General features: G+C 33.8%; 1 protein-coding gene across 3 annotated transcripts in view; it reads right to left on the minus strand.

Moving 5' to 3' along the window:
* Positions 1–20,924, minus strand: part of Fas1 (fasciclin 1 Fas1 domain-containing) — a 378,308-nt gene that overhangs the window by 71,318 nt on the left and 286,066 nt on the right. For all 3 annotated transcript variants that reach the window (XM_069120610.1, XM_069120612.1, XM_069120609.1), the window contains exons 4-5: positions 6,869–6,999; positions 4,955–5,051 (exon numbers count right to left, since the gene is read on the minus strand). In XM_069120610.1, the coding sequence (XP_068976711.1) occupies positions 4,955–5,051; positions 6,869–6,999 (228 nt within the window). The remainder of the gene's footprint in view (positions 1–4,954; positions 5,052–6,868; positions 7,000–20,924) is intronic.

A 20,924-nucleotide genomic window follows, 5' to 3' on the forward strand; every position in this document is an offset into this window, starting at 1 on the left:
CTTTTCTCTATCTTCTTTGTTCTTTTTCCTTTTTACTTTACATCCAGTTTTTCAAGATATAACCCGAAGCAATGGAATTCTCCAAGTTGCGGTGCAAAATCACCTTCCTATGAAATCTCGCCACGTTGTTCGTTCTTTCGTTTCACGATGAAATAACAGGTAGTGAATATCTGATTTAGTAATTTTCTACTTTATTAAATAACGTTGAGAATGTACATTGCAGTATTTCAAAATTGCCACGATTGAAGATCATACAGTTCTGTGTTAAGTGTGTAATTTCAAGGATTAAGGGTGGAAAATTGTAAACATAATACTTGTACATTGTTTCCTAATGTCTATTGTTTTGCTGACTTTACATTTTTAGCAAATAATTTTTGTTCGAATGTTATCGAATAGTTCCTTGCGAAATATCCAAAAATTTTAAGATGTAGAAATCTGACTATTTGAAAATGTGAAAACTTGAAATTTAAAACATTTGAAAATAAGATGTCGCGTTACTGTAACGTTGGTCTTTAATAAGTTAATAATTATTCCAAACGTCGAACGTTCACCGTTCTATGAAAATTCTTCTATCTTTCTTTCCTTTTTTTTAGGGTTCGGAAGGTTGTTCGTGCTTCTCCGGTATTTCCTAGAATCGTTCCAAGACTTTATTTCTACCACTCACTACGCGGATTCTTCTTCCGTTTCAGCTAATTCTGGATGCAGCCAGCAAAGCTGTACGTGCCTCAGAGTTACGCGGAATTATTCACGATATCATGTAAGATGTAATCACGCAACGCAGCTACCGACGAAACGATTTCGTTCCTTCTGTTTTTCTCGTGCCCCGTCGCCCGCACGAGAGAAAATTGCTCGCACCGCTACCTCAAGAAATAAACTTCTTTCTTTCCTTATCTGTCCGCCCCATAGTTTGCTTTTCCTGTAGATTTTTACAAGAACAACAGAGGAGAAGTACGCGTAGAACATAAAATAGATAAAAGTTGTGGATTTTTGGAAATGTGTCCATGTGTTTCATGAATTTATTTAATCTTTTTTTAGAAATTTGTTAGAATAGTTGCATAACATAAAAAAAAAACAAATTTTTTCAGAAAATCAGTTTGAAATAGAAAGTTTGAAGTAGAAAATTATTAATTATACTCGGTTATGTGAAATAATGAAAACTCTTTCCTTTAGAAATGTATTTTTAGAAAAATTGTAATAGTAATATTTATGATTTAAAATAAACTCGTAGATCTACTTAGCCTGTAGTCGTTAGAAAGAATTAAAAGGACTGTAAGAAGTTCCGAGAAGTTGCGAGTGAAGTTTTCAACAAACTTATAATCCTGTTTATCGTGTTGCAATGATATATCTGTCAGAATGTGGAAAAATTTACTTATTTCCATTCCCAGCAAAATTACATTAAACTTCTTCTTCCTGTTAAACGTTTCCCAGATACTTTCTCGTTCTCACGCAGAACGTTTTCTCATCGATTACTTAGCGGACATTTTCTGGCGGAGATTCGTTTTCTAAAAACACGAAGACCATTCGACCAAGTGTTCACGTTTCTCTGTTATTAATTCAACCTCTCTTTCTTTCCGTATTCTTTGGTTGGTAATGGCTGCGTTGATGATCCTACATTCGATCGAAGAAAATAGCGGTTCCTTACGCCCTCTGCATTAAAACATCGACGTGGTTCAATTAAAAAATTCTCATTGTTTATCATGTTAACATATAAAAATTGAAAATTGCAAGGTTATTTTATAATTATGAGATGCAGTTTATCATATGCGTACCTATATTTTGTTCTAATTTTTGTTTCTTTTCTCACAGATATATAAAAATCTAAATTCAATGATCATGAATTATATTAGTTTCATATTTTATAATTATCACTTGACAGTGAAACTTTCTATTAATCTTCTTCTTTCCCCTGAACCTTTCTCAAACAATTTTACGTTTTCTTCGATTTCCCAAACATTCGTCGAAGGTGAAGGATTCGTTTTCCAAAAACACGAGGACCATTCAACGCTCACCATTATTAATTCAACCCTCCTTCCTTCTGCAGTCTCTTCGATTGGTAACGATCGTATCGACGATCCCATGTTCCAAACTGCAGCAAAGGAAGCTGTGGCTCCTTTCGTTCGCATCGAACCATTGACGTCGTTCGATTGGAAAAGCTGCGTCGACGACGTGTCGCGTCGAGTGCTTTTCGATACGGCTCGATCGCTCTCCGTGAACGGAACGAGGCTTTTGAGGGCCGAAACTTGATTCCTACACGCCCTCTCCTTTCTTTTATATCGAGATCACACACCCACACATAGCCAACAGCTGATGTACATTGTGCAATCAAGCTACGAATACGTATCCGATATCGTGAACGCTACTGAACACACGTTGTTGGAAATTTTTGGGGAAGCGCAGCACGATTTTTCATGTAGTAATTTCCGCTTTACCATCACAGAATATGTACCCATTCTTTTTTTGCTCCATTTATTGATTTTCGGGAACGCTGATCGCCGATGGTGGAATCTGTTTGTTTCAATTTTAGCTGCTGATTTTTCGGATTTTTACATCTGGGAAAAATTATTCGGTTTTATTGGAACATGTATCGGGATGTTTGTTGCAGGATTTTATTATTTAGCATGTTGCGATTTCGGATTTTTATGTGTTTGCGAAGGTTATTTGAATAATGATAAATCATCCCGTAGTGGTACGTTAACGAGGGATGTAAAAATTATTTTAATTGCTCTAAAGGAAAATATTCGAAAGAAAGATAATTCAATATATTGTTGATTGCTTGGAGAATGATTGAAAATCTAAAAAACCTAACACTTTCAGAAAATCAGTTTGAATATTTTTATAATTTAGTCCAAAGTTTATTTCTGAGGTTTTAAGTCGCTTTAATAAGATATTGTTTGTGTCTATCCTTTATTAGTAAACAGAAAGGGGGTAAAATAGTTTTCGTAAATTATGAAATTCTTCTTACCAGACAGTACAATTTTATTAGATAAAATAATGCAAATAATTCATTTGCAGAGTTCATTTTCAAAACTGACGAATTCTTAAATGTGTCATTTTTCTAAAAAACTTATCATACGTAAGTATTTCCTTAGATATGTCACGAATAATAATATTTCTTTCAAATTACTGTAAATTAGCACTCAGCTCAGAAAAGGGACTGCTTATGAAACAACCTACAAAAATTCCGCACCGACATTACATAACACACTCCTATAACACTGAATCTCTTAACAAACTCGAATATCCAACGCATTTGCCGCAAGAACAGAATAAAAGTTGAACAAGAATCAACGAAACGAGAAAACGAGGTGCATATATGGTTTCTGAAAATCGACTCCTCACTCCTATAGTTCCTTTAACCTCGTTCTAGAAGGAACTTTCGGAAATAACCCAAACTTACTTCCAAGTTTCCATTTCCTTATTCAAGAGATATCTTTCGACGCTCAACATTTTTTACACGTTATACGCCATTCTCCTGATCGTTACAGCAAGTTACAGAAAACTCTGTTCTAGATTTCACACCCGAAGATTGATTGCATGACCCGTAGAAATTGATCGAACGCACGCGACTTTAATCGCGGAATTACGAAAAACCGGAGCTGGTAAATTACCGATCGTATCTGCTCGTTGCATTGTCGTTGGTTACCCTTGTGTTATTAACTTTGCCTATTATAATTCAACGGACTTGTTCGCGGCGCGCCATCGATTTTTTAGTAATCTTGACGCTCTCGTTTAACGTTTCACCTTTCCTCGTAGATTTTCCTAGGGATAAGAGGAACGCTCCGCGATCAAATTTAATTGACCGCCCACTTAGCAACCGGTAATTTTCTGCTTCAGTCGATCTGCTGTTCTTTTCTCAGGAAAATTTTCCGATAAGAGTTCGTGGAAATAAAGAAAAATTGTATAAATAGAGATATACTTGATCGTACAAACCTTGTTCATTTATTGCTAGATTTGCTTGAGTAAGAGTATTAGAACAGTAGAGTATTGTGTCTGATTATGAACGCTCTAATTCACTTACATTTCAATTGAGCAGAAGTTTGTACGGGTTTGGTTTATGGAGAGACATTTCTGTTTCACTGACGTATTTCTCGGATAAAGGTATGTTTTGAAATAACAAGATAAGTAATTTCTATTGTGTCTGATCTCGGATCGTCTAATTCATTTAAATCTTAATAACTAGAGAAGGTTGTAATGTTTTGGTTTATAGAGAGAAATTGCTAATACGTATATAATTCTCGCTGAAGTTTGAATAAAATATTGTATAGTTCAGATTCTAAAAGTGTTAAACTGATAGAGAATTGTGTGCGATATAATTTACTTATGGATTTAACAAAGGGAGAAGTTTGTAACGATTTGATCCATAGCGAAAAATTTCTATTACAATGGAAACTTTTTTGAGTCTGAATTTGATTTTCAATAAAATCCGGATGAAATATTTCATTCATCGTTTATTGATATTTGTAAATCCTCGTATATATACAAAAATCTTTTTCTTTCATTTCGTTCAATTAATAACTCCAAACAATATACCTAAACAAATCTAAAAACGACACTATTTTTCAATTGTTAATCGATTAATTAAATTGTTGATTGATTTTTAGATTAATTAAGAAAGAAAATAATCTATCCAAAGATCATTTGATACGCGACAGATTGCGATCTGTTCGAGAATTCGAAATAAACACAAAATGTACTCTGCTGTTTTATTTTAATGCCAGTTCTCACCAGCAAACGACTATTGAGATCGATAGTCGCGCAGAAATTTTTGTAATGGTAACTGAATTAGTTTTGTATGGATTTCCGCTTCATCGGGAATGTAATCGATCAGAATCTGTCACTTCCGGGGACGAGTAGAACCAGTTGGTATGTACTGAATCCTTTCAAAGGTTTCGCAACAGAGGATATTAAGGTCCTTTCGGGATGATCGATATGGGAAGGTTGCTAAGCAGCTTACCCGGAAACCCTCCTCAACGGGGATAAGAAAGGTGTAACGTCCGTCCGCCTTGAAGACTTCCTCCTTCTTCTCCGTCAAGATCCGCTTTCGGAAGATGCTGCAAGAAAGTCGGGCTCGTTAATTGAATATAGTTCTACTATTTTTTCCTCGTGTTTTTTTATGTAGACGAAACAAGATTTATTGTTTTATGAAAGTGAAGGTTATAACGTTTGTAGAAAAAATGATTTTACTTTTCTATTTGAAGGAAATAGTAAGAAATTAATTAAAGTAAAGTAGATTGTTGTGTAACATAACAGCTATTTTGAGAGAAATTGAAAAAAAATGAATAACAATAAAGGTTCATACACGTAACAAGATGATGATCGCAGATAAAATTGTGGAAAAACTAATTTTATTCTCCATGAAAAACATAGTAGGAAATAAATAAAAATTATTTGACAATTATCTTATTCTCCACTTGAGAAAAATACTGAAAGCAAATAAGAATAAAGGTCTATAGATGTAACAAGACTGTCGTTTCAGGTAAAATCCATAGAGCAAGTAATTTTATTTTCATTTTTATAGAACATGTTAGAAATTAAGTGAAACCAAGAATGACATGACAGATAAAATGTATAGAGGATTTCTCTTCCTTTTTTGACATAATTTTACAGAGGAATCGTGTTAAAGCTAAAATAAGCCATTTCGTACAGTTTCATTTATAAAACTTTAGTATCATAATTATTGAAGATTTATAAATATAATTCTAAATGTTGCGCTTGTTATTATATAAAAATCTTTTTATATATATTATTAAACGTAATTGCGTTTCAAATTGACTCTTCGTTATTCATTTTATATTCCACTAGACTTTCAATGAATAAAATCATTTATAAATTCATGGCGCTCGATAATCTCTTATCGACTGAAGCTGAACACAGGAATGCATTGTGTCCTTAATTGCGTCGAATTCGTAGGTGAAATTAAAGGGGATTGAATTGAAATGTGAAAATTTACGCGCGAGAGGTGATGAATCCTTTCGAAATGATTTATTAACAAAGTTTTTCGCGCAGGTATATATGGAAAAAGTTGGGCTCTGCTTTACGTTGCAAGAACAAGCGGAAACGTTGTTCAGCGTACGAACGGTAAATGAAATGCAGCGAAGCTTAAAGAACTTTAGAAAGGGTGAAGCTAATTCACTCGAGTTTTACTTACTCAGATGGCAAGCACCACGGCACCGAGACTTTAAATATCGATAAAGACTTGACAAAGTGAGCATCGAAGTTACTTAGGAAACAACTACGAAAGTTGGTTGCATCTTCATCTTTTGGCGAACGTGAGCAGGCTTTGTCGATGTATTTCACTCGCGGAAAAGAAACTACACCCGATGAGTGGTAGAAAGCAATAAATGATATTGAATAATAAAGAAAACGAATAGGATTATCATTGTTTTAAGAACGATAATAAGAATTGATGAAAACAATGAAATTTGATTTTTATGTTTTTATTATAGAAAGAGTCCAATTATGTAATTTTAATTAGAAATAATATTTAACTGAATGTAAGGATGAATAATAATTTAATGTATATTATATTTCTATATTAATGTTTTGAATATATTCTTGATATTCCATATTTTATACTTATTTAGAAATTAAATCATCTATTTTATATTTGACAAGAAATAATATTTAACAAAAATTTAAACAGACGTGAATAATAATTGTATATTGCGTTTTCCTATTAATATTAAAATATTTTCTCAGAAAAGATTTTATGGAAGAATTATAAGTGTGTTATGCTTCGATCGACGAATATTTTGAGAGGAAATATCTTACCAGGGAATTCTCAAGTTAATTGTTACTTGAATAACTTCCGTTAGAATTCGGAAGAGAAACACAGTTATCGAAGAAAAACAAAAGAATTATTGCTTACCGAACACGATGAACACCCAAGTCGAGATTTTCACTTCGATTTAGAAATTCGAAGGCGTTCGGGCTATAGATTGGCATTTCCGCGGAATTCGAGCGTACTGGCTCCAACACTTCGTTTATTATGTGTAAAACCTGAAACATATTAAAATAATATTTTATGTATACTGTATATTGTTTACCAGATTTCTTTGTGGTAACGTTATTTTATATTATTGCCTACAAATATTATTTATATTCCATTTCGTTCTGTATAATTTCAATCTGAAATTGTTACTTTATTAAAGAATTTTATGTAACATTATGTTATGTACAAAATAGAACGCTTATTATCATAACATTTATATCAAATAGATTAATAAACCACCTACATATATCATTTATATACAAATCATAATTTCTGCTCATAGTCAACCTAACTTACATATATACATTGTATTGTAGATCTTCTTTTTTAATATTAATTATTAGTTTCCAACATGAAACATATTAGAATGTTAAAACTATTATACATACTTCGTAATGTCAGAGATTTCCGATCATAAATTTGGATTTTGCAATATTCTGATATCATACCAGTGAAATATGTTCCATTCAAATGACCATTCTATCGATGTCTATCAGAAGATGAGTCGTACACTTTCGAATGACTTGATATAATTTATATCGATTGAATTGATCGAATTTTTGCCGAATCGATTTGGCGTGTGCACCACGTTTAAATTTCTGCCGCATTTTCTCGCGTAAGTCAGGGATTGACACACGAATTTTCCGATAAAGCTTTGAAACATCATATCGTTTACTCGTGTTACCGGTATTCAGGTCAGACATCCTTTCGAAAATTCACCCGATTGTTAATCTCGCTAACGACGTTTGGATAAATGAATTGATAAATGAATTCATTGTCGCGAGATAATTTTAAGTTTGTCTAATTAAGAACGTCCTATTCTGTCTCCTTCATAAAGTAAATTTTGATGCTTTTTTGCGTCTATTTGAATTCACTTAGTGAAATTAAAATATGAATAATAAAATAGGGATATTGTGAGTGTTATATCATATAAGCAGTGTCATTTTTAACAAATTTATTATTTTAAAAGTCGTTAGTTCTCTTTTAGATGGATATCATTTCTTTAGATATCGTAACGAATATTCCTGTATACTTAGCTTAACTAAATTGTTAAAAAAGAAGAATTTGTTAAAATAAACTTAATTATTTTAACAAATTCTTCTAAACTAATATAAGAATTTAAATCCTCTTCCTGTTTAAAAAGAATATTTTAATGTTTGCCTGTCTGATCACAAGATGAAAATATGAATAAATGAGATTGTATTGTGAATAAAATGTATATGAATGAAATCATATGTAATATAAACATGTAATTTAAAAAATTCATACGTATTTGTAACTGGTGCTCATCAAAAGGTTCAATAACATTAAATTTCTAAATACCCTCTATTGGTATAATATAATAGTATTATCACTGTATCGATGAAATTATTTGAACTATACAATTTTCGATCGCAAATCTGGAAACCATTAGGAACGATAAATCATTGCGGATGAAATCGGCTGAATCGACGCAAATATATTAGTTTGCTATACTTTTGCATCCCTTCAACTGTCTCGCTTTAATTTTCTCTAACAAAATTCAACGAGATATGTTATTATTGAAACTGTTCAAAGCATCGAACAATTTTAATCTGCATAGGATTTTTAGAAATATAAATAGATTTTCAGTTGATTTCTGTTGCTTCACTCAAATTACTGGAATATGGACCTGTCTCGTTATTGCAGCAACCTCGATCAATTCTTATTCGGTCAAACATATCGACACTATATCGTCTACTACTTATCACCGTTACCATTACTATCAAAGACATATCGAATTTCCAAAAAGACTTCTCATCATTCAACGTCCCGTTACTTCCGCAACAATTTACAAAACAATGAAACTAATCCATCGTTCAGGATCATTCCTAATCGTTGCAGGCGATACATAAAAAGAGGAAACGGCGAACAAACGAAAGGATTGTTGTCCTTTCCGCGATGCTAGTTGGAATCGACAAGTTCAACGAGTTTCGAAGTAAATTGCTACTAGAGATCCAGCTTGCTTGTAAACGTGAAAGTATACAGTTAATCTCGTGAAGTCGCGAGAGCCGAAGCGATACCAGCGTTGCTGATGGTGTTCGAGGCGAAGATATAGTAAGACAAACGACATCGCGGTCCAACCAGAGGAAACGGGGACACAGAACGATGGAAGAAGAAGATAAAGTGAGAACAAGAGGAAAAACGGACACGAAGGAAAGCTGGAGAATGGGGATGGGGTATTTATTCTGCGGCTAGGAACGCAACTATTTCATGGGTGTCGGCTCGGATGCCGTTGGTACAGCAGCGGTAGGATGCAACTACCCTTCTTCTCTCAGCCATCCAGCCTCATTGGAAAAGGCACATCGCCATTTACTATCCGAGAGTTCGCGACTCCAACGTCCCGAACCACTATTTATCCGCTTTTCTCCGCGATCACTGTGATTCTTTTATCTCTTGGAAAGAGTATTCCTCTTCTACTCGACAACGCTATTCTGTCCGTTTGCTGGATCGACGTACACCATGATGGAATATGCTTCCTAGATGATAGATACCGGGAACGTTAAGTTGAAATTATTTTAGAGAAGTGAAGCTTTTTTGCAAAGTGAATTATTTTAGATATTGGATGTATTGGATTGCATGGAAAGTTCGGAAAGCAATTGAGAAATATTGGAAATTTGAAAGTATCGTGTCTTTGTAAAGTTAGTGCATTTTGTTCTTTTTTTCTTCTCGATAGATTTCTGATATTTTTGGGATAGCTTTGAAATGGTTTTTACAAGAAATTCGTCTCTCTTAGAAAAGCAATTTCTTGAAGCATGCTTTTAGAGACTTTAGGGATAATTAGATCGTTTTTGTTATAATAAAAATTGTTTCCTCAAATTCGGAATGTGAATAATACAATCGACTTTTTATCGATGTTGAACTAGAAAGTAATACAATTAAATAAAAGGTATCCTTGAATTCTTTCATGAAATACGGACACATATTTATAAATTATTAACAGCTATAATATGTCATGATGATAATAACTTCATACAAATACAAATGATATTTCAGCGCTTTTTGCTAAGGAGCAAAAGAAACATTATTTCCATCTTTCATTATTGTATCATCATTTGTGTAATGCATGGTCATATTAATGTATATTATTTCGAAGAATGTTACACAAGTCTTTAAATAATATAAAAATAGACATATTTGAATTTTTCGATGAAAGATATATTTATAAAATAATTTGATACGTAAGATACTTCTTAATTATTAATAACGCTTGACGTACTGCTTTAAAAAAAGAAAAAAGCGCTAATATATACTTCGTTACTCAACCTAACATATCATTGCATTTTGTCTTCGAAATGAATTAAACACACTACATTCTAGCAAAATTTTCTCTTTATTCCCCGACATATTACTTATTACCTTCCCTGTATGTTATACACTAAATTACTCACGTACGCGAAGTAAGCCATCGAATATACGCGTATAGGCGGTCGAGCATTGTAGCCAGTAAATCGTGAACGCGAGAGTAAAACGAGGATCTGTCGATTCCAGTTTATAAACCGCTGCTATGTCGAAACGTTTCTTCACTGGTAAGAGAACCATGTTAAAAGCTACGTTCCTCTCGTTGCTCAATAAAGAAAAACAGAGGCCAGAGAGATTGCATGATAACAAAGAAAATAGAAAAGAGTGGGTGGAAGAGCTTGTTCCATTTATCCGGCATGAGGACTCGGCTGCAAAGGATTCTGTCACGGAGCTACCAAGGAAAAAAACAATAATACGCGTTCGTGTTTGTATGCCAGAGTGGCTACCTAGAAATGAATCGTCTGGTTTCTCTGCAACGACGACAAGGATGAGCACACTTCCTGTATTCCTTTGATGTCCATTTATCTTGCTTGCCAGACGCGAATCATTAGAGAGGGAAGATCAAAGTGTCCCAGCGAAACTTTAATTTCTTATATGATTTCATATCTATATATGTTTCTGTATATAGAATAACTTTCATTTATAAATCCAGTGATTCAGACTGCAAATATATGAAAGGTGAATAAGAAAAGATATCGTGTGAATAAAAATAAATCGTGCTTGAACTTCGTGAATTATAAAAATTTGTGGAAATTTAACTTTCTGTGATTAGAATTTCGATTGTTCACGAAAGGGAAAGATTGTCATTGACCGAAATTTTTTTTTTACTATTTTTACTACTCATCTGCCAAACGATTAGGTCCATCATTTTGGTTACACTACTCGCGTTAAATGTAGAACTATAAATTTAGTAACCGATACTTTCTCAATTCATCATAATCCAAATAGAAAATTCAGGTTCAACTTATGCAAGTACGACATTTATTTTCCAGTTTTCTTATATTTGTTGAACTTGTGAAATACTGAGAAATGTTTAAGAAACACCCTGTATATGTTTCGTAGAATGGAAGACAACTGAACCAGGCAACTTTCAGATTCGATTCCTCGGGACAGACAATCCTTCTCTGTGCTGGTTCACCCAGAACGGGTTATATTCTCCTCCGGATGAATTTTACACAGAGGCTGTTACGTGTGGCGAGTACCTGTTCCTCGAACACGACATTTCTTGGGGGCGAACTTTCTGGGACAACGGGCGTACATCTTTCAGGGAGACGTTGCCATTTCTCTTGGCGCGGTTAAAGGAATACTTCTGTCCTGAAACAACTGCTGTGAAATTAAAGACACGATAGAAATGTGTCGCTGTGTTTCCAGGTTTTTAACTTAGCTGCGTCGATGTCGTATTTATTGGCAGAAAGCTATCGAGTAAGAATACGTAAGAGAGTGAATCTTTTAATGAAGAAATTGAGAAGAGAAATGATAACAAATTTAATATTAATTGGTGATAATATTATATCGATAAATAACAATAATGGCAACTTATGGAAATAATTTTTGTGAATGATGAGAAATTTGACGAGAATTTGAAATAGCTATCAGTGTATGATACCAATAAGAAAATTGCAATGATATGTATTTTTCAAGCAAATAGATATTTTAGATATAACAACAACTTAATGAATCGATAGAATAAAATTAACAGAACGAAAAAAGCTCGTTTAGTACGGATACAATTTGTGAATTAGAACAATAATATGATGAGACTGAATTACAATTTTGAATAATTAGATGTTAACTGCGATATAACAGTGTCCATTTAGAATTAATATAGCGAACATTTACCGCATTATTATCTATTTCTATCGAAATCCGTTGTTTTCAACACCATGAAATTTTATGGCAGTAAAACAGTCGCGAAAGTAATTTTCGATCTTAAATACAAACATGTATTTATAGTAGAAGTGCAATTCCGTTATAATTTCCTGTACAACGAAGGTCTGAAAATTGAAATAAAAGAACATACAAAACATTGAATCGTGTTCCTTTGTGCAATATATCATTTTCTTAAAAGATATAATTTCTAAGTTTAAATTTTCTGTAATTGAGCCTTGAAACTTCTATTACTTTGAGAAATAGGAAATTTATAGTGTAAAAATTTCGTATACAAAAACTAATGTAAAGCCATCTAATTCTCTACGAAAAGTCTTTTTTCTTTTAGACTTAATAAAAATAACATACCAACAAGTTTCATCAAGTACTGCATTAACATTTTATAAATAATACACATAAAACAATCATGAAATATTTAAGTATTATCTGCCTAGAAGATAGTCAAAAGAGTATCCTTAATAATGCATTTTGATTTACGTCGATATCTCAATTGGTTCCGAAGATACAGCACTAGAAAGTATAATAGCGATGTATCTAAGCCTATGAAACTATGAATGACAGCCTGCAGCGGTCTGACCTATATCTCTTTCAGGAAATGCGTACGTTTAATAGTAGAAATAGTAAAAAAAACGCAGACGCTGTCTGTCATTGACCAGCGCACTATTGACTAGGTTGTGATTGGTCAGTGACGCTGTGCAAGTGAGAGGTCCGAGCGTGCGAGAGAGACAGCGATAGAAAATTATTGAAAAATTCGGTACTCTTCGAACGACGATATCTGGACAATGGAAAGTCGGATCGAAATGAAACGAAAAGCATATTACAAAGGAAGGTTTACTCTTTCTGCTGAGTGCAATAGGTTTTAAAAATTTCCATTAGTTTTGTAACAGTAATTGTTTAAACTTGTAATAGTTTTAATAGGCGTTACTCGTGTATTTAAGGTTTATTGCAACAACTGTATATATTTTTCGAACAATGTTGTTCATAATAGTATCACTATAATAATACACATTTTTAATTATAGCACAAAACTATGTGCATTTTGCAAAATTTCGAACGAAAAGTCTATGTATCGTTTATCGTTCTTATGTTTAAATTTTACTTAGGTGTATTTTCCATACGTATCACATCATTTTCTCATTTTTCGACAAATTTCATTATTTCTGCGCTTTCAATTCTTTTATTTTAACCTGTGATGTGTGATTCCACCTTTTGTCAAAAATCTGGAGAAGTAAAATCCGTTAAGAAGTTACTTAGTATCTCTCTTACTAATATGTTTTCTTTCAAACTTTCATTGGAAATATTTTCTTCATGAAATTAGTTCGAAATTCAGTACCGTAAAATTTCCTTAATTACAACCCATGCATTAGCGATATTTCAACGTTTTCAATTTACTTCTGGTTTAGTTTGCCGTTGTTTTTATCACAGATGATAGAGCACAGGGGGGAATACTATAACATTTCTCCAAGAGGTCGTTAATTCGAAGTTCAGCCCGTCCTAGCCACCGTCTTGGGGCCGAAGTCACATTTACACCCTCGAATGCGACCATTAATAAAAACAGGCGAATGGTTCGTTATGGCTATTCGTAATTAATTGTTTCTTCATGGTATCCCAGCGGACACGTAAATTAACAAATGCTTAGTTAATGGAGTGGAATTTTACGACGGTTTCGCGAGTATCTTTGTTATATGTTTACGAACTTGTATGGTGTTTTAAATACAGATTATTTACAAGCCATCGGCAATGAAAATTAAAAATTAGAAACTCATTCTTCACGCTAAAGTGGTAATAAAACTAAGCTAATGACAGAAATGTTCCAAACTTGAAATTTATTCAATCGAAAGAAATAAATATAAATGTTAAAAATTACAGTAAATATTTAATATAGTAAAATTTAGTTCTGCACTTTTCATATCTTTGTTGCAATCAAATTTATCAAATACACAAAAAAAGAAAAAATAAATATAAAGAATCGCTAGATTCCTAATATCTTCAGTGACCGCTACAAAAGACAAACGTAATAAAAAGTCTTCTTCCATACTATCAGTTTTATAACAACGAAATTACGAATCCAAATGAATCAGAAACAAATTGCCCCTAAAAATTCAAATAACATCCCTTCACTACTGATCTACTGGCACGAATCTGCTTTCATGAAATAAAACAAGCCATTTCCTGCCGGAAGCATTAAAACATTCGTCGTACGAAGGCAACAGGATTTTCGATTGTCTCGAGCGAATAAGTAAGGATTCTATTTTAGGTCGAGGCAGACAATTCGTTCGGCGACCCATTTCCGAAAACCATTACCGAATTCGGAAAATCATGGCTCGTAAGTGATAGACGAGCGTAAAAACACGTCCGTTTCGCGTTCCCATTTGCTTGCCTGTTGGCGAGTATACGCGCAAAACTTGCCTAAGATACGAGAAAGCGCGAATTGAGAACATAAACTGCCGGTTCCATTCCGTTCGATTACTATAACGCTCTTCTTCGTCTTGTGTGCCGAGAACAGCGGACGGTTCCGGGTTTATCAGGGTGTGGCGTCCAGACACCATGGCGCCGATTTCCTCTACTCATTTCCCCTTTTGCTTCCCCTCATTCGACGAACAGGAACGCTACGCGAGATTAAAACCACGCCAACTGACCTCCGCTAATCTTCGTGCAAAATCGGATCGCAACGTTCTCGCCCTGTTAACACCCATTAAAAGTTTATCATGGACGCGTATTTCCTGCGGCAGATTTGCGGGCTTTTACGAACACAGTAACAGTGGCTTACGAAAGTATTCGTAGAAACTGTTTACGAATATATTATTACACCTGCGTTATATAAAACATTTTGAAATTTCATTAACACTATAATGAGACTCGACTATTGTGATTACGTCGACGAAATTTGGAACGAATCTGAAAACTCGTCAAAAGTTATAGAAGTATTTAAACCAATTAGCGATTCACGTATTAACAAACTCAAATTTAACACTTATTTATGTGTTTATAGTGGCTATTCCCACGTTGTTTACTCGTTGTATAGTCATTTTCGCCAGATATATTATATCTTCTACGTTTCATGCACCTTCATATTCGTTGTAAATTGTACTGATATAATCGTGACAATCAGCGAAGAATTTTCTAATTGTAAGGTTGTAGATTATTACGTTAATTATACGTATTATTATCATCGTTATCGATCGGCTCAGTATGGGAAAAAGAAAAAACTAGAAACGATAGCAGAGAACTAAAACTGAATTCGGCTCTAACACCGCGACATCGTAACAAGGACGTTAAAAGAACGCAATGGTTAACACGGAGCGCTGGACAGCTTGAAATCGTATAAAAATATTATATTTCCCAGCTTATTTAAGCCGCTACGCCGTTCCGTTTTCGCTTTTCTGCCCGGAAGTATATCCTCGGTGGAACACGAGATCAACTCGGAAGTACCGTAATAACTGACAAAGTCCCGGCACCATTAACGTTTACGATCTCGCTCCGCGGACTATATCACATGTTGGATGCCCAGCGAAAAAATACTCCGAGGAAATTCCTAAAGCCTCTGTTATTCACAGCTCGAAGAACGATGCCGCGTGAAGGCCAGAAAAGCCGTAGTTAGAACGAAGGAACGGCGCGACGCCTTGCGCCACCGAGGCGAGATTATCCATGAATCTAAAATTCTATGGAGAAAAGCAGGCCGCTAATCCCACCAAGTGATGTAACAAAAGTTGAGAAACTTTGATACGCATCAGTGTATAGAGCGTAGAGTTGGCGAATAAGCTATCTGTTACTTTTACGCAGTGTAAAATGTATTAATTTTGAATACAAGTCCATTGGCATGAGGTTCGGATGAAAAATGGTACAAAATATTCAGTTTGAGAAAATTGTGAGTAAAGTTAGAATTTATTAGACGTTATGTATCATGTTAATTTAGTAGGAAAGAATTTAATAGGAGAAATTGAATAATAAAATTTAGTACTAATTTAACAGGAGAAGAGCAGAATGGCATATAATTTAATAAACGAACGAGTAGAAGGAATCAATACACGAAGAGTAGAATAGTAACTTAATAAAGAACTTAATAGACAGCGTGTAGAAGAACTTTAATAAAAGGATTAATAGGTAAAGAGTATAAGTGGACATTCATAACAAAATCTTTTAAATAAATACAAATTTTATGTATAGATTACCTGGACTTATTTTATTTTTGATAAAGATTTCTACCATTTTTATGAGACCCTCCATTAAAGGTGATAAAAATTGTATACTTCAATGGAATGATTTATAATTACATACTGTATTTTGTAGAACTGCATTATGTATTGATTACTATACTGATTCGGTTGGCTAAAGCTAACAGAATTAAATTGTACTAATATTTCAATTAAATGCAACTAAATAGGAATGAAATGGACATTAATTTGGAATCGATTAAATTGAACCTGAACAGTAGGAATAGAGACGCGTTGTTTGAAAATGGAATAGGAATTGAATTTAAATCGGAAGAAAATGAAGTATGAAGTCGGATTAGTACTGAAATTAAACTAAAATTTTATAGAACTTTAACTGTAAAATAAACGAAATACACGGCACACAGAGAAATAACAAATTTAATTAAAAATACATGTAATGACTGAACCAGAATTGAATCGGTCATGCTTGATTTATAATTAAATAGTGGCAAGATTGAAATCGAATTGAAATCGCGGTAAAAGTGAATGGAGCAATCGTGGAGTAAAACTGCTATTTATGAATAATAGAATCTAAACTAAAAACGCATATGAACAAAATAAACAACTAGCTAAAAGCGATCCGATACTAAATAAAATATACATATTTCATTGATTGAAAAAATAAATTTCTGGATTTTCTTCAATCATAGTTTCAATTCATTCTAGAAAGATAGGAATTAGATGCAATGTAAATTCCTGGCAGAAATTCATATCGAACAAAAACAAAAGAATATTGATGGAAAATCGAAAGAAGTGCAATTCGAAAGGAATAAAAATGGAGAAAGAAGCTTATTAACGCGAATCTGTTTCGGCGGTTAACTAGAAGATGCGACGCGTCTACGGTGTTTCAATTTAAATTTATGATCAATTTGTATTCATTACACCGTTTGAATAGAACAAATGTCATAAAATCAGGAGACGAAGGCAACATCAAAGATACACAGCGTTTGCTTTTAAAAGGATATTTCCGTTGGAAGACAAATTCGACTTTCATCTTGATACCGTAGAACGGAATATAGAATGTGCGTATACATATGCGTATGTATATCGAGAGCGCGTGTACGTGTGTGTATGTGCCTCTGGTTGAAATACATGTATGGGAATAATACGCGCATATCCGCTTTCAATTCCATAGATATGTAAAATATATGCCGCACTCGCGGCAAAATGGATATGGAACGCTGGAATATTTCATCGTTAAATCGATTGGGTATTATTACGAGTTACGGTATGAGACAATTTAAAGCTTCCTTGTTATTGTCGACAAAAAATCAAAGCGATCACATTGTTTTGCAATGTTAAAATATGCTAGTAATGATATTTTAATTCGTTTTATCGAAACGTGCTCTGTAAGTCGGTTAAAAAATACAGGAATTATATTTCGTTTATTTTATGATTATGTTTATTTTAAGTTAACTACATTACAGATGAAATAGTATTCGGAATCAATACTTTCTTGAGTGAAAAATATATCCAGATTTTTCTTTATAAAAGGATATAAGTGGATTTATCGTTATAGTCTAAATGAATAATGGTGAAATAACAAAAATTAATGTTTTTAACAGAAGTTTATAATAGGTAGGTGCTTCATTAATAATCTTCATTTTTCTTGTAATTGTAGATATGAATTTTACAAGTAGATTAATGATTCGAAAGATACTCAAGAGATATTGCCACCTAGATACTTGTGATAGTAATAAGGTCGAAAAGATAACAAATCCATAAAGTTTAGTGAAAAAAGCTTAAATTATAAATATGATATTAATAGATTTATTATAATCGCTATATAGATATAACTATAAATTAATAGAACCATTTTCGAAATCAATATTTTTCAAGAAAGTTGAGAAATCAATCATTTTAATGTAATATTCTTCAAGAAAACTCTATAGCTACACCAAATAAAAAGACAATCTTGGTAATACCAATCTTGGTAATAGCTATTTGACGAGGTATTGGATTTTAAAATCATTCTCGTATGAAAAATAAAACACGTGATTGGCTTTCACGTGTATTAGAAAATTTTTCGTTAGACGTTACAGGCTAGTTGATTTAGTATTGATTAAAGAAATTATATAAGTAACTCCTTTACGAACTGGAGAAATCATCTCTTATTTCTTTACCAAGTGAAGATCGTGACAAAGTGAAAAGAATCCGTAAAGACTAGAGACAGAATCGTTTATGCCAAGATCAACGACGAATTAACGATTACGTCTCGTGCTCAATCTAGAAAACGAATTCCGCGTCTCAAGGCAGTTTTCGCGGTTGCGTCGGCTCGTCTCCTTCACGATGCAATTTCCTTTTACGAGACACTCCAGCAGTCTGTAGAGAAACTTCCCTCGGGAGGGCCGGGAATGCGATGGGACAAGAAGAAGGGAAAAGTATCAGAGAAGTTGGTTCTACGCGGTAACTCGATTTGGAACGAAATAAAGCCGAGATTTCGCCGGTGTAAATGCGACCGAATCTCTCTGTGAGCCAAGAGGACAAAACAGCGCAGCGTTACGGCTTGTTAAAAAATGTACGCTAACACGAAAACGTTTCACTAACGATCGAAAGAGACAAAAAAAAAAAAAAAAAAACAAAGCTGAGAAGAGTTAAGAGACCTCGAGAAGTCGAAATGTAAAGGAAAAATCATTTTATCGATAATTTGAAAACAAATTTATGTGCTGCGTGTAAAACGTGATATAATTACAACTTTTTCTGAAGATAGTGATTTTGGAATTCAATATATCAACCTGCTTTGAAAGAATCTACTTCAAGAAGCGTTTCACGTATATATTGTGTGCGTTACATAAAGCATTTTGAAATTTCATTAGCATTCTAATGAGTCACGATTGTTCCAATTATGTCAATAGAATTTGAAATCAATCTATATTTTATTAATCAAGTAGAGAATTAATCACTAAATAGTATTGAAGTCCATATTTAACGGACAACTCGAATCGACATTGTATTTGTAAGACTGGTACAGTTTAGTTTTATTTCAACTATTATATTTCTTTGAAATGCATACAAGAAGAAACGAAAAAATATACACGTACAGATATTACGCTCGCGGATACATATTTATACATAAAAAAGGAACCAATTTTCCCGCACACATCACGCTGTCTCGATTATCGCCTGTGTTTTATTTATTCTTCAAGGCGAGATACTATACACACACACACATACCATAAAATATTATGCATTACAACAAAAATATATTACGTCTTGTACCGGAATATATTAAATATATCTTACAAATCCAACATTCAAAACACTAGAATGCATAGAGTTAACTACATCCTTCGACAAACTACTTTAACTTTCCGACCACTGCAACTCTCCTTAAAAATTTCAATAACCAAGAGACTTAACGACTTCTCCATCCACCCTCGGAATACCAAGCAAATAGAAGAATTCTCCGATATACTACACACGTCTATAGAAAGTCCGTAGAAAGAGCAGCGGAGGTCTGTCGGGTCAAGAAGGCGGGGACGTTTTTAATCTGGAAAGCTCGCGGGCTTTTGATCTCATTAGACGCTGTTGGAACGCGCCTCGTTGACGCGTCGCCCGAGGCGTCCCCTGCTCCCGTCCCTGTTTCTTAACAATTTAAAGAAATTCCAGGCCGAATAACTCCGTCGACCCATCAGCCGGATCGACTAAAGAGTTACGGTTAATGGGGGGGAAAATGGCGCGCGTCAGGGTGAGGCCACGAGCTGGAGCGAGCGAAAAAAAACGGGTTGAAAGAGAGCAGCAGAGTCGTTTCAAAGCAACGTATCCAGGATGAGGAGCAAATTGAAAATCAGTCAGAGGGCTGGTCGAATACTTGGCGGATAGTTTCGTCGTTGAACAGGGTGAAGCTGCGTGAGAATATTCGATAGGCTGCGTTTAGTCAATGGGGAACAGCACGCCCTTTGTTCGAGCCATCTTCGAAGGGTGTGAACCTGTTTTCTGAGCTATAAAGGTGTGAGTTTGTTAGGACAACGCGGGATAAGGGTGGTTTATGCTTCGAAAGTTAATCGAATGGGTATCGAGTGGAATAGGGGTGTGCTTTGTTTATTTTTTTTAAGGGCTGATGTTTGGCTTTTGGGATATTGGAAATTGTACAGACACGTGAATGGTAAAAATTGAAAATAATTGGGATACGCGAATGATTTTGAAAATAATAGAGAAATTTCGAAAATTCTGCGTAATATTGGAAATGACAGAGATACAATAGAAGTGAGATTTGCCTAACGAATTCTTGTTCTAGTTACCTATTCGTGTTGGTGGCTTTGAGGCGCGCGATTTTATTAATATTCTGTAAATTCGTTTAAATTTAATTGTGAATTTTACATTTTTGGGATCTTTCTGTTTACATAGATTCTTATGTAAACAATGTATTAGAAATCTAGTACAGATTTGCTAGAATGTAGACATTTTATTTTGAAGTAAATATTGTAGAAAATTGGAAATATTAAAAGGTAAATTCGATAAATTTTTTCACAGGAATGAAAATCAGATATGAAATCGAAGTATATTACGTA

This window comes from Bombus flavifrons, chromosome 9 (assembly GCF_040668555.2).
Source record: "Bombus flavifrons isolate JBK064 chromosome 9, iyBomFlav1_principal, whole genome shotgun sequence".
NCBI lineage: Eukaryota > Metazoa > Arthropoda > Insecta > Hymenoptera > Apidae > Bombus > Bombus flavifrons.